The sequence below is a fragment of the Denticeps clupeoides genome, chromosome 14 (assembly GCF_900700375.1).
Source record: "Denticeps clupeoides chromosome 14, fDenClu1.1, whole genome shotgun sequence".
Taxonomy (NCBI): Eukaryota; Metazoa; Chordata; class Actinopteri; order Clupeiformes; family Denticipitidae; genus Denticeps; species Denticeps clupeoides.
In genome coordinates this window covers 2,912,455-2,926,747 of record NC_041720.1, presented here as the reverse complement: position 1 = coordinate 2,926,747, position 14,293 = coordinate 2,912,455, and the positions used below count along the sequence as shown (strand labels likewise).

At 50.5% G+C, this 14,293-nt stretch overlaps 1 protein-coding gene across 7 annotated transcripts in view; it reads left to right on the top strand.

Moving 5' to 3' along the window:
• The first annotated feature begins 214 nt into the window (after positions 1-214).
• The window catches only part of epha7 (eph receptor A7), a 50,334-nt gene continuing 36,255 nt past the window's right edge, over positions 215-14,293 (top strand). For all 7 annotated transcript variants that reach the window (XM_029002656.1, XM_029002654.1, XM_029002652.1 and 4 more), the window contains exons 1-3: positions 215-373; positions 1,209-1,273; positions 1,963-2,632. In XM_029002656.1, the coding sequence (XP_028858489.1) occupies positions 277-373; positions 1,209-1,273; positions 1,963-2,632 (832 nt within the window). In that variant the 5' untranslated portion in view covers positions 215-276. The remainder of the gene's footprint in view (positions 374-1,208; positions 1,274-1,962; positions 2,633-14,293) is intronic.

Here is a 14,293-nt window from a genome sequence, read left to right as displayed (position 1 = left end):
GCCCGCCCTGTCGTTCCGCAGACACGTTCCCGCCCCCGCCGCCATTTCATTCGTCCAGAGCGCCGGTGGGCGTGGCCGCGCCGCTCCCGGCCGCCCCTGGCTGGACCCGCCGCGACGTCCGTCACGCCGCCCGGCCGAGGCCCCGCCCCGCGCCGCCGCCGCCGCCGCTATTTGACTGTGGCGCGTCCGCGGCGCCCGAGCAGAAGCTGCCTGCGCTGCGCCGTCCGTGGGGCAGAAGAACGCGGCGCTCCGGCTTCTCACCCCCCACCTCGCACCATGGCTCCGAGCTCGGCGGCGCGCCTCTGGACCACGCTCGTCATGCACGGCTGCTGCCTCCTCGGCGCGGCGGCGGCGGCGCAGAATTCCCGGGAAGGTGAGGAGGGGTCGAGAACTTTCCCGGCGGGAGCCGAGCGCTGTCACCCGGGAGCCCGGGTCGGAGCGCGGCGGCGGCGGCGGCGGCGGAGCCGAAAAAACTTGGGACTAAACACCACCGGCAACACGGATATACGGAACGTTAATTTATTTTTTTAAAAAAACGAGAGAGAGAAGACGGTAAAAAGAACGGAAGACGTTGCTCCTCCGCCGCGGAGATAAACCGAGTTAGTTCGGGTCGCTGGAGCCGCCGCTCGCCTGCCGCTATCCGCCAACTTGGAGCCGCACGACCCCGAAATATCCGGGGGAAAATTCCGAAACGAAGCCGCGATTTAATACCTTACTCTCGGCCCGGTTTTTAAATATGCATTAAATATTTTTTATTTTATTTCATTTTGTTTCGGAATAATGAAAGTCTTGCCGCCCCCTTACAAGAGATGGCAGTAAAATTCTGCCCGCGACGCGGCGCGCATCGCGGCGCGGCGCGTCCGTCCGTCCGTCGTCGGGGCGCGATATTCGCCGGTAGTCGCCGTTCTCGGTAATAACGGCGAGAGTCGAGCTCGGAATACACGACAGAGAGAGAGAGAGAGAGAGAGAGAGAGAAAGAAAGAGAGAAAGAGAGAAAGTTCACCGACCGACGCGACCGAAAGGACGCGACGTCCGCCGCCGCCGCGTCGCGTTTTTACCCCCGGGGAACAGGTGCGAGGTGCGGCGGGCTACGGGTCGCTCTCAGCTTCCATTTCGGGACAAAAATTTAGATAAAATAAATATATAGATTTACGGATATGTATTTATTAATTTATAAAATGTCTTTCTTTGTTTTTTATCCCACGAAGTGATCCTGTTGGATTCTAAAGCGCAGCAGACAGAACTGGAGTGGATCTCCTCTCCTTCCACCGGGGTGAGTAAAACTTAAAACTTCACGTAAAAAAACTCTTATCTGGAGCCCTGTGCTCTCAAGAGGGGGTCCGGGCCTATTTCTGATTTTTAGCGAATGCCCCGCAGTAATGAGCATCAAGTTATTATGCTGTTATTGCGGACAGGCCTAACTTGCGTGTGTGTATGTGTGTGTGTGTGTGTGTGTGAACGTTCGGTGGAAAACTCAAGACAACACCGGGACTGGACTTTAGGGACGGTAATTTCCACTAAAAGTGGGAGGTTTGGGTTTGACCCTGTAACCTTGATTCTCCCCCGAATCCCCCTTTTACTCTTTACTTTATTCGTTTGGTGGCTTTTATTAATTTTCTGTGCAATCCAGCACAGAACCATAAAATCTTTTCCTCATTTAAAAGAATGGCATAATTTTTTATGTAAAAAATCTATATTTTAAAATATAGAATAGATCACGTTTGAAATAAAGTACATCTCATGTTAAAATGAGTTTAGAAATTTCATTAACTTCTAAGTAATACTGAAACCAATTTAATGCAAATGTAGTGCCCTAATTCCCGCAGGAACGCCGTGCTATCCGTGTAGGATTGTAATAGCGGTAATTACGGAATTACGCCGTTTCTACGTACGGATAGGGTGGGCGAACGTTTGTCAGCGAGTTGTTGTTTTTTTTTTTTCTGCTCCTCTCCGCTCTCCCAGTGGGAAGAGATCAGCGGCCTGGATGAAAACTACACGCCCATCCGCACGTACCAGGTGTGCCAGGTCATGGAGTCCAATCAGAACAACTGGCTTCGGACTAACTGGATAGAGAAGGGCGACGCTCAGAGGATTTTTGTGGAGCTCAAGTTCACCTTGCGGGATTGTAACAGCCTGCCGGGCGTGGTGGGCACCTGCAAGGAGACGTTCAACTTGTACTACCAGGAGACGGACGCGGAGGTCGGCAGGAATATACGCGAGAGCCAGTACGTGAAGATCGACACCATCGCGGCCGACGAGAGCTTCACGCAGGGCGACCTCGGCGAGCGCAAGATGAAGCTGAACACCGAGCTGCGCATCATCGGGCCGCTGTCGCGGCGCGGCTTCTACCTGGCCTTCCAGGACGTAGGGGCGTGCATCGCCCTCGTCTCCGTCAAGGTCTACTACAAGAAGTGCTGGTCCATCATCGAGAATTTGGCCACGTTCCCCGACACCGTGACGGGGTCGGAGTTCTCGTCACTGGTGGAGGTGGAGGGCACGTGCGTGAGCGACGCCGAGGAGGAGGCCGACAACTCTCCCAAGATGCACTGCAGTGCGGAAGGGGAGTGGCTGGTGCCTATTGGGAAATGTATTTGCAAAGCGGGATTTCACCAGAAGGGCGACGCGTGTGAACGTGAGTAGGCCGCAGTCCGCATCTTCTTTTTTTTTTTAAATGTCATTTTTTTAGGGTAATAATACTCCAACTTGGCAACACCAACATTAGGGAATTAATTAAAGTAATGAGGACAAAAAATAGCATTTAAAGGATCTCAGCGTTTGATTGGCAGCCTCTCCAGCTATAGCCGCACTTGTCTTGACGCCGGGATGAAATGATAAGTTCCTCCCGCCATCTGCCAGGTCTGGAGGACGTCCGTCCCTCGCGCCGAGGAATCCAGGCCCCTTTTTCTTCCCCGGGAAATGCAATTAGGGCCGCGGTGGACGTGCACCAGAAATATAAAGAAAATGAGCGCGGTGTCGAGGCTTGAGCGCTGCCATTGGGCCAGAAATGCCCGGCCGCTGAACTCGGGACCTTTTTTTTTTTTACTTTTATTAGTTTTTAGTTCTAAACTTTGCAACCTCGCGCCATGTGACCTGCGCCGAGGTCTGACGTTTTAGCGGCAGGCCTCATGGGGTGATTTTGCGGCCGCGTGCTTTAATGCACCGCACGCACACGGGGCTCTGTATCATAATCTCACGGCATGAAGGGTGCTTCTCGGACCAATTACGCCGTCAGAAAGAGAAATAAGCCGCCCCGCCTCCATGCCGAAATGTGTTGAGAGGGCCTCTCCAACGCCATCGAGCTAATCCAAATGTGCGATGTGTAATGTGGGATGCAGAGCGGGAATTTTCCCCCCCTCTGCTACGGCCTCCGCCCTCGCTTTGTAGACTCCTTTCAATTAATTTAATTAAAATTCGCGGCGTAGCGGCTCCCGGGGCGTCCTTTCGGGGAAGGCCGAGCCTCGGTAAATATTAGTCCAGAGGCCGATCAGCGCTGCCGAATGGCGCTCGTTCCCAACAATTTACTGATGGAGGCTCCGCAGCTCCAATTTAGATGGGCAATTTGATAATAAGGCCCCCATTAGGGTGCCGGGGCAGCGTTTTCCAAGGAAATGACCGAACGAGCGGCGTTCCCGGCTCGTTCCCGTGATATTACAGGAGCGGCCAATAGACAAAAAAAAGTTCTGTTGCGACGTCGGCGCTTTTTCCGCCACCGCGAACCACCGTTCTGAAAGAAATTGCTGATTCGCCCAAATGCAATTCGCTCCTTTTTCGGATCGAAGCGCCGGGTTGGACGTCTCTTTGTCCAAAAGGAACAACGAGTCTGCGATGTGTCTTCTGTAACTATTGTGGCACGTCAAAAAAAATTAAAATGGGCCAAAAAAAAAGGGCATTTAACTCTTTGTGATGGCGACCCTCCCGTTCCCCCCGTCCTGTTCGAAGAATCCGTGTTTTCCACGGCGCGTCCCACAGCGCACCCCTGATTTATTTGCATAGTGCTGACGGGGCGCCATTCACCCAGAGGCCGGGCCGAGCCGCAGATTCTCTGCCGTTTCGGGGGCCACAGAGGGCCCTTGTGGAACGGACATTGGCGCCTTTGTTTCCCGCCGCTTTTCCCGCCACGCTTGGAATGCGTGTTGCACAATTTTGACCCCCCCCCCCCCCCCCCCCGGCCGACTGACTTCTGGCGAGTCAACCGAGGTCCAGCGCCAACAAGTGCGTTGGCATGGACGCCATCCGTCACCCGGGTGTCATGGAGCGCGACAGGGGTTGGCCAGTGCGTGATTGATGACGGGGACCCCCCCCCCCCGAGGGGAGGGGACGCTCCGTAGAGGCCCACAAAAGATGCGGGGGCCGCGCGGAAGCGGCAGGCGGCCAGGCTCAGCTCCGGGGCCAGGCCCCGGCCGCGCTTTGCGTTTCAAGCGGAGCCGGGAATCGGGGGGGGGCGGGCCTTCCTCGCGCACGCTGACGCGTCCGTGATTGATAAGGCGCGAGTTCTGGCTCCTTAAACGCCTGTCCATTACCACCGTAAGTGGCCTTAATTGTGCAAATGGAAGGAAATGCAGCCATTCCCCGCGGGGAGCTGGAACCAAGGCGGCGGAGATTGGAATAATTTGTTGATGGATGATTTGGGGGGGGGGGTCTCTGTCTTGTCAGGGTTCGGTGACTAGCGGCGTTCTTCCCGGCCCTGGGGACTTTGCTTTGTCTTGTTTAACCTGCCAGGTAGCGTCGCGATGGGCGCAGATGTGGGAAACACGACTGACAGATTGCACAGGTCTCATTATTTTCACATATATATATATATGTAAATAATCTTGTAAATCAAACATGTTGGATTATTTGATTCGAATTTGAAAAGTAAAAAAATACCAACAGAATAAACTGAATTATCCAGAGCGACTTACAATCAGTAGTTACAGGGACAGTCCCCCCCCCCCTGGAGACACTCAGGGTTAAGTGTCTTGCTCAGGGACACGATGGTAGTAAGTGGGATTTGAACCTGAGTCCCCATGGTTCTTAGGCGAGAGTGTTACCCGCTAGGCTACTACCACCCATATAGGGTGGGTAACCCTGGTTCAGCCCCCACTTAATACCACTGTGTCTCCAGGGGGACTGTCCCTGTCACCGCTGATTGCCAGGCACTCGTAAATGTAAATAGGACTTTTTAGATACCTTCTGAAGGGCTCAGTGTAGGCTGCACTCATTTTTTTATCGGTACAAGGAAGCAGTTCTGTGGACAGATGCGATCGAGACAGCACTTTTTGGTTGGGGGGTTGGAGCGGCACGAACCCAATTTTGACGCTTGAGGGATCAACTTGATGGTGGACCCAGACGGGCGTTCTTCAGTAAAAGCTGTCCGACGTGCCGAGACGAATGAGGAAATGAGCGGAGCGCGTTCCGCAAGATAATGATCTCGAGCAGGACAAGGAGGCCAGCGCCTTGCAGGGACCCGGTCCCCCTTTTTTAAAAATGATCTTTCGTCCATCCAGCCAGTGCAGATTAACCGATGCAGAAGCCACTCCGGACGTGTGGTGGGTTGGCCCTTTTTTAATGTTTAATCGTGTTGCTGAAACCAAAATGGTGTTTTTAAATGATCCATTTCGAGCGTAGCAAAATTCTGCACGCTGAATACAGCCTCTCTTGGTTTCTTGCCGCGCGCATGTGTGTGTGTGTGTGTGTGTGTGTGTGTGCTCTTCATCCCCCAGCTCACGGTATCTGAGAGCAGGGAAGAAGAAGGGGGAAAAAAAAGTGCGAGGTTATGTAATAGGATATCGATTTTCCTCTTAAAGGAAGATTGAAGTGCAGGGACGCCCGTCCGCAGAGTCCCAGAGGGGACGCGCTGACACCGGGGCCTTTCCCGGCCCGCTTGGCCCGGCACAAGGTGTTAAGACCCCCGGCCCAGTCGCATATCACTTTCACTCGGCCGCCGGAGGGGAAGAGCACTAAACGGCGCGGCACCGCGTCCGCTTGTCCGATCACGTCCCTCCCAACAGACGCCGGCAAGCAATTACTTGGGAGGAAGGAGGAAGAAGACATCTGTGCCAAGGTTTGGATAAGTACAGCGGCAGGGATATGGAACCCGGGGATCAATGGAAACGTCCCGTCCTGTTAGTGCGAGCGGGGATGAGGGTCGCCTGGTGGGTGGGTGGCGACAGGACGGGGGGCGGGGGCTCTTTGTTTCGTAGGCACAAGGGACGGCCGGGGAGGTGGCAAGGGTCATCAGCCGAGCTCATCCATCTTCCACCCTCCCCGGCGGCAGCGTCCTGTCGGGGCCGCTCCTCGCGTTACCAAAGCAGAGAAATGAGCCAGTGAGGGTCTTCCCCCTGCCCCTCGGCGAACAATACACTCCGCGTCCGCTCGGGCGCATCTGTTCGTGGCGTGGGACAAAGGGGGTTCACCCCCGGTGCCCCGTCTCCGTTTCGGGCCTCGGCAGGTGGGATTTGTGCACATTTCGCAGGTGACGAATGTGCTTTAAACGATCTGCTCCCCGTTTCCGATCGGCGTGTGACGCCGCTTAATAGGAGAATAATACACTTTGCGCCCGGGAGCCTCGGGGATCCTCTGCATAGGCTGAAAAGTAGGACCCTCATCGTAAAGCTTTGTCTCGGTTCAGGATTTAAACATTACGATGCTTTGGCAACTATTGCAATAAAAGTACAACAATATTTTAACCGCACAGAATCAATAATAAATATATTGCAACAGGCACCTAACTTTATATGATAATGTTGTCTTGTCATAAAATCTTCTTTTGTCTCAGCATCACGTTAAAACGAAACATCAAAATCAAAGGGAAGAAATTAGCTTCCGTTAGCATCAGTATAAGACGAATTATAGAGCAGGCCCTTTATTTTTATAAAGTGAGTATATTTACGGGTACAAGAGACGGAAGCAGATTAGCGTAATTTAATTAGCGTAAAATTAGCGGGGACAGCGGTTAAGGAAGCGGCCCCATAATCAGAAGGTTGCCGGTTCGAATCCCTATCCGCCAAGGTGCCACTGAGGTGCCACACACTGCTCCTCAGGGTGATGGTTAAATGCAGAGGACAAATTTCACTGTGTGCACCGTGTGCTGTGCTGCTGTGTATCACAAGTGACTTCACTTTCATCACTTCACTTTCATCCTCTGTCGGTTCTAGATCTCCACGTGGCGGTTCTTGGATGTTGCCCATGTCCCACCTGAATGTGGTGCTCTGTGGCTGAGCGTGCTAATGAGACGCCGTTCTTCTCATAACGAGGGAGTAAAATGTTGCCAGGTTATTAGCGTATTGAATAAGTAAAGTAAATTCATTTTGCCAAAAGTAGAAGAAATCAATACGTGATTAAGAAGACGCCACAAATCCTCCTCGTTTTTTTTTTATATCCGTGTTGAGTTCGGTGCACTCGGGAGCCGCCGCGAGGTTTTTGGACAGCAGTCCGGGGGCTGATTGATGACGCTTGGCCCATCAATCGTTCCAGGCACAGAGGCATTGTGGGCCTGTTGGACGGGAGGTTGGTGGAAGATCTGACGTTTTTCCTGGGGTCATTCAGGGGGAGGAGCCACGACTGCCCATTTGTTGTGGTCCTCTGAGTCCCCTTTTCCCCTTTTAATGCTTTTCATCCACGGCTCTGAAAAGTGGCGGTCGCCGACTCTGTTTAAGGTGGCCGTGTCGCCCCTGCCTCCGCGAATCCCCCCCATTTGGGTGGAGAGTTAAATGAACTAAACGAAAGACGATTAGGCAGGGACATTTTCCGTGTCAGGGCGATTACCTTCTGAAGGCTTAACGCCGCATGATAAATGGGAGTGGTGAAGATGTTCCGAGAAAGAGGATGGGCTGCCCCCTGCGCAGCCGCGAGACTCACCCTGCCGCTCGCTCGGGCAGAAGAAGAGCAATAAATTATGGATTGTATAATTGATTTCATGTTAAAAACGTCCTTTGTTTTCCATTTCCGAGATACGTGCAATAAATCAGCGTGAGAACATGTGTGTGTGTGGGGGGGGGGGTTTCTTTGAGGTGAAGAACGAGGTTTTCAGTAGTACCATTCTGTCCACTATTTAGAGCGCCATATAAGATGCATTTTTAATATGGTTGCCGTAGTTATCAAGCTAATAATGTTAATAATGCATTAATAATGACACCACAATTCCCAATTTCCAAACTGAGCTAAGAGTGCGGCCTGCTTGCTAGTGGAGGGTAAGACGTCTTCATGGTTTACATTAATAAAAAAAAATGACTGAAAAAAAGATGACCTAATTTTTTTTTTAATTATAATTTTTTTAATAGTCAGGAGGAGCCCAATCTGGACAATTTAAAGAACATTAAAGATCATGTATTTTTTTTTCATTTGTCGTATGTCTTGAGGAGGCCCTTGACTTCACCTTAACAAACAAGCCGAGTGTTTTAACACGTAGCGCTGCGCTTACTGTCAGCGAATAAATAGTGCCCGGTGACTGATGATGACAACATTTTCCTTGTTAAGATGGTCACGTGTCCCAGTTTGCATTTGCAACTAGGATTTGCTTTACTTTAACGATGCGTCGCAGTTTGAAACGGTGCGTTAATCGCATCAAGAAAAATTGGGCTGTTACAATGCGTTAACTTCATTGACGCTTTAACTGCATTCGATTTACGCCGCATGTCGTTGTGCTGCGCGTTCTGTGTTGTCCGCTGCCGATCTGCGACGTACCGCCGAATAACGAGCACTCATCGTGCTAAGTCTCGCGCCGGCCCAGAGACACCGACTTTATCTGGCAAACCGAAGGCTGTTGAGTTGCAAAGTGCAGCGTTTAGCTGTAATCACATCTCCTTTCGGAGCGTTCCACAGACGAATGGCGAGGAGCAAGCGTACAGATCCCGTTTTTGGCAGTCGTCGCGGGCTCCTCCAGCCAATGTGTTCCTGAGCTCCAGCCGGTCGACGAAAGGGAATTGCATCTCGAAAATTCGCTGATTCGAACGCGGCACCGTTAGGAAAGTGAAAAGTTGTGCCGGGGGGGGACCATGCCGGCAGCCTCGGGGGGTATTTGGGGAGACGTCCCGGGCTTTGATCTGTGCTCTGCCGATCCAGATGCTTCCTTGGGGTCTGAGCCTTTCTGTCCTTTTAACCCAGCGTAAGGGAACGCTAATCTTCTCTTTGTTTCTCACGGAAAGCTACTTATCGTTCTCCGAGCACAGGTACTATGGAAGAATGGAGTGCTTGTCTCGTACGCGGGGAGTGTATCTCAAGTCGGCCAGCTTCGTTTCGGTAATCCGCTGGGCCGTGTGCGAATTCGGGTTTTTTTTTTTATAACCGTTTTAATCTGGCCTAATCCTCGGCCATCTTGTTAGCATCTAGCGGCATGCTACGGAATAGCCTCCCACCGCAGGGCCGGCAAGTGGGTGTCGGTAATGTGTTGGTTTCAGGGTGGAAACCTTATCCCTCCCCTGTGTGGCGCTTCCCAGAGGCTTTTCAATTCTCCCTCCTCCCCTTTGTGCGCTTCTGCCACTGTTTCCTGGGCCAGGGTAGGCGCCTTGCCCTCTTAAAGCCGAAGATTAAAACGTCTGGGGGGGGGTGAATAGTTGCCGAGACTAAAGTGTCAAAAGAAAAAGAAACGGTTAAAAGAAAAGATGTGCTGCCTCCACCTAACACCACTTTAGCACCTGTTGTTCTGGTCTGCGATTTGGTGTCAAGATATTGCTGAAGGGCACGGTGAAAAACTGCAGCCGCCAAAGCAGTTCAGGGGTCAACTGTGGTTACAGAAGGGGCGCTGCAAGTCAAAGTAAAACATTTTAACGTCAAAATATGCAAAGAAATCAAGAGACGTCCTTCCCAGGCATTCTTCTGCATTTTCGTAGCATGTAATAGTACTGGTATTCATGTTATCGTAGTTTTGAGACTGCTTTATTTTTTAATATATATTCATAGTTTAGTTTTCGTTCACCCACGACAAAATGCACATCACCGCCAGACAGAGTGAATAATGGCTGCAGCATCAGGTTGAATTTACATTTACGGCATTTCTTACAATCAGTAGTTAGACACTCGGGGTTAAGTGTCTTGCTCAGGGACACAATGGTAGTAAGTGGGGTTTGAACCTGGGACTTCTGGTTCACAGGCGAGTGTGTTACCCGCTAGGCTACTACCACCCTATTGAATGCATGATATCAGATGTTAATGCATGCATTTGGCCACAAACTGATTCATGCTATGGCTAAATACTCAGCAATATTGTGCCATAAGTGGATCATCTGTGTCCCTGTAGAAGTGTTTTAAATTTAAGATGTTGCCTTCATTGTGGCCGTGACTGCCAAATTTTCGGGAGAAAACTCAACAGCGTTTTGAAATAAGAAAACGAACCATTTCCCTTATCGCGTTTGACCCGTCCCACCTGGTATTGATCAGCGGCAGGGCCGCCGTGTTGGTCCCGCACTCTTTATCACTCTAATGGGCCGCTATCTAGCCATACGAGGGTCCGGGCCACGCGCTGCCCCGCGATCTGTCCACATCCATCTTGCCGCGCCCCCCGCCAGATTCAACGCGTTATCAGCCGAGGCTGGGAGGAGCCAAGGGCAGTGGCAAGACAGGTCACCGTGTGTGTGTGTGTGTGTGTGTGTTTATACATGAGAGTGTGCAGTCATTAGAGGTGTGAACCTTCGCTGGTCTCACAATTCAATTCGATAACGATTATCAATGTCTCGATTATCCGCGCATCATGACGTGTCCCATCAATCTTTTGGCCATACGGTGCTTTCAAATACGTCAGTGAGATGGGAGTTATCTGAACCAGGTGTTTTTCTGGCGTCCGTCCTTGAGTGTGACCCGAACGCTGACCAACGCACCAGCATGCGGTCGGCTCCGCATTCGGATGGCTTCAAATGAACGCTTTTTGGTGTCAATTTCTTGAGGCGACGTCATTACGGTGTAATTGATTAAGTTCACATCGATTAATGGGTTAATCGATTAACACCCCTAGCAGGTAGGTATGTGACAGTTTGTGGGTGTGCATGTATGCCGTCTGTGTGTGTGTGTGTGTGTGTGTGTGTGTGCCTGCGTCACCAGCATCACGGGGATCCGTGCGGAATCATCGGTTGTTCCAAAGTGGAGTCAGGCAGATGTTGTAGAACGCCGAGCCGCCGCCACCGCGTCCCCCCTCCCCGTTTGCGGACGATTAAGAGAACTCTTCTGTTTGGATTTTCGCGGGGCTCCTGACGGTGCTGCGCCGCTTTCTCGCTCAGTCACCGGGCCGATATTAACTCTCGCCCCAAAACCAGCTCAAGTGCCGACGCGTCACCGGCAGGACTACAGGAATAATAATGGGGGGGGGGGGGGGGGTCATGGCCACGGGAAACAATATGTCAAGCTGTCACCGAACGCCACTTCAGGTTGCGGCTCTCATCCATCGCTCGTTGTTTATCCAGACCGACGTAGCATCGCTAAACACCATTAGCTCCCAGACGCAATTCAAATGCGTGTCGCCACGACGACGCCTCCCGTTGGAGATCGAGCCGTTTTGTGCCTGACTGCCGCCCGTTTCCGCGGCCCGGGGGACGCCGGGCCCTACCGCCGCAAGGCAGGCTGCCGATGTCCCTTCGCCGTCGCTCAGCGCCGTCCTTCCCGAGCGCCAGGCTAATTTTCTTTGTGTTGTAAATGAGTGTCTGGTCCCGACCATGTTTCACATGACCCAAGACAACCGGCCCGGCTCATTAGTGGCTCTTTTCAGCCGACCGGCGGGCGGAACACGAGTTTCTTTCTGCAGGAGCGCATGTTAAGGGTTTGGGCCGTAGACGGCGTTTTAATTCTCTTCTTCGGATGCTAAACCGCGACACAGGCGACCCATGAATAGGCTTGGAGTGCGTCTTGTTCTGAAGCGTATTCGTGCACGGCGGCCCTTGTTCTGTTTATGATGATGATGATGATGCTGATAATGAGGATGATGTCTTCACTACATATTGCGCCACATTTGTCATGCAAAATTCTACTAAAAAAACGATATATTTTTTTTAATTGGAACAGAGCACATTTGTGATGGGATTAGACACACTTGCACATAACTAGTTGCACGTAATTGTTATCTTGGTAATAACCTACTTAAACTTGTAACAGCCCATTATAATTTACGAGAAATTCAATTAGAACAATTATAACAACAGAATACACACACACGTGTGTGTGTGTGTGTGTGTGTGTGTGTGTGTGTGTGTGTGTGTGTGTATATATATATATACACACACACACACACACACACACACACACACACATGTAATAACAGCAAGATACATTTACATTTATGGCATTTATCAGATGCCCTTATCCAGAGCGACTTACAATCAGTAGTTACAGGGACAGTCCCCCTGGAGCAATTTTAGGGTTAAGTGTCTTGCTCAGGGACACAATGGTAGTAAGCGGGATTTGAACCTGGGCGAGTGTGTTACCCACTAGGCTTCTACCACCCCATTATTACCACAAGATTATTGAACTGATAACTTTTTCTTTGTTGAGTTAATAATACAAAGTATTTTGTATTATTAAAAATACATTTTTATTGTTGTATTTGGCCAAAACTGATGGGATAGATGAATTTAATTCACTCTTCTGTAGATTGGTGTCAGGCTATATATATGTCTTAATGCATTATGCATGTTGTGCAGTATTCTGAAAATCATCTGGAGGATGTGTCTGGTGCCGCAGCAGCATTGCTGAGCTGTCTGCTTGCTGCTTGACGCGTGCTGTTGCTGCTTCTTTTTCTTGTAGACCATTTTTGGCCCCGATTTCCTTTCTGAGAGGTCTGATGAACATCTGAAGATCAGTTGTGTTGCTGAGCTGGCCAGGGTTGGGCGTGGAGTTGGGCGTGTCGTTCGGGGCCATGGTGCTGGTGCTAATCCTGGCATTTTAGCGTCTGAGCGTGTCGAGTTCTGCCAGTAGCGCCCTGAGCGATGAGCTCAGCTGCAGCCGGTTTCCACACACACACACACACACACACACACACACACACACACACACACACGTGTTTCAAAACTCTCAAAACTCACTGTGGAACATTTTAAAATTGTCAGAAGGCATGCACATTAGATGATCTGACTGTGTACAGAATGTGTACTGATTTACTCTTACTGCCATAAATGATGGCTGTTTTATTTCCTATAGATTATGAAAAAAAAAAAAAAATTTTTATCTCTTGTGTGTGAGTATGCTAAACGCGGAACCTGACAACAGCATCTGTTTCAGGGCACAATGCAAGGATTTAAATGCCCGATGTGTAATTTTGAGGTACATGCTTCTCATTTTATGCTTGCTTTTAATCAGCCCGATTATTGAGCTGTATTGGCCCGCGCCGCCGATACCAAGTTCTGGGGTGGAAGAACAGACCTGCTCAGTTCCAGGCCCTGTTATATAAAAGTTCGTGCCGTAGGCACCCGTTTTCAATTACAGCCGGTCGCCGGTAAAGAAATATTAGAGATAAGAATCGCGCCTTTTTTCCCCGCGTCCCTCCCCGAAAAAAGGGCCCTATTTCGGCAGGCGGCCGGCGCTGTGAGACGAATGGGGAGTGACAGGGCTTTCATGTCGCTGAAATGGGGATACCGCGTCCCACAGTCACCCCATCCCGCTCGCCGCGGAGGTGTTAAAATGTGGAAATGTGGATTCCGGCTCTCCTCTCTACTTCAGGTCTATTTTAGGTTTGTCAGATGCGGGGAAAACAAAGAGAAAAAAAAAAGCCATAAAAGCGAAAGAAAAAAGAGAGAAGAAAAAAACTATACCTGTTGCCGCCATACGGACCGCGTTCGCATTTTTTTTGGATGGAACTAAAGATTGGGAGCCAGAGTGGGATTTTACATGAGGATTAGCTGCGTGAAAGTGCAGATGCCGGAAGGCTACGAAATGAGAATAGACCTCATTTCTGCTCGCTGACGTGGGGCAAATCAGGATCATAGATCCCTTGGCGATCAGTCTGATGCACTTTATATGTCTATAAACGTGTCAAAAGCAGATTACAGAAAGTAAGAGTGATTACAAGTGGACTTGCTCAAGCGGCTCTTCCATCGTATTGGAATAAAAGCGTCTGTTTAGAATAATCGCGTCATTGCACTTTATTGTGAGTGTCCAATCACGTATGCAAATTCTTGATTAATCATTTGGTTATTTAAAATTTGAACAGTTTTTTTTTTTGCTGAAGGGACGTGTGAAACCTCAGATGTGGCTGTCAAAGAGGGCTGAAAGATTTATTGAATTTTATAAATATGATTTGACCCTAGACTCCGCTCCATCGTTAACGCCAGGGCTGCTGCGGGAAGGGTCGTCATTTTAAATGACTGGTCATGCTACAGTTTTCAATGCACGTAAT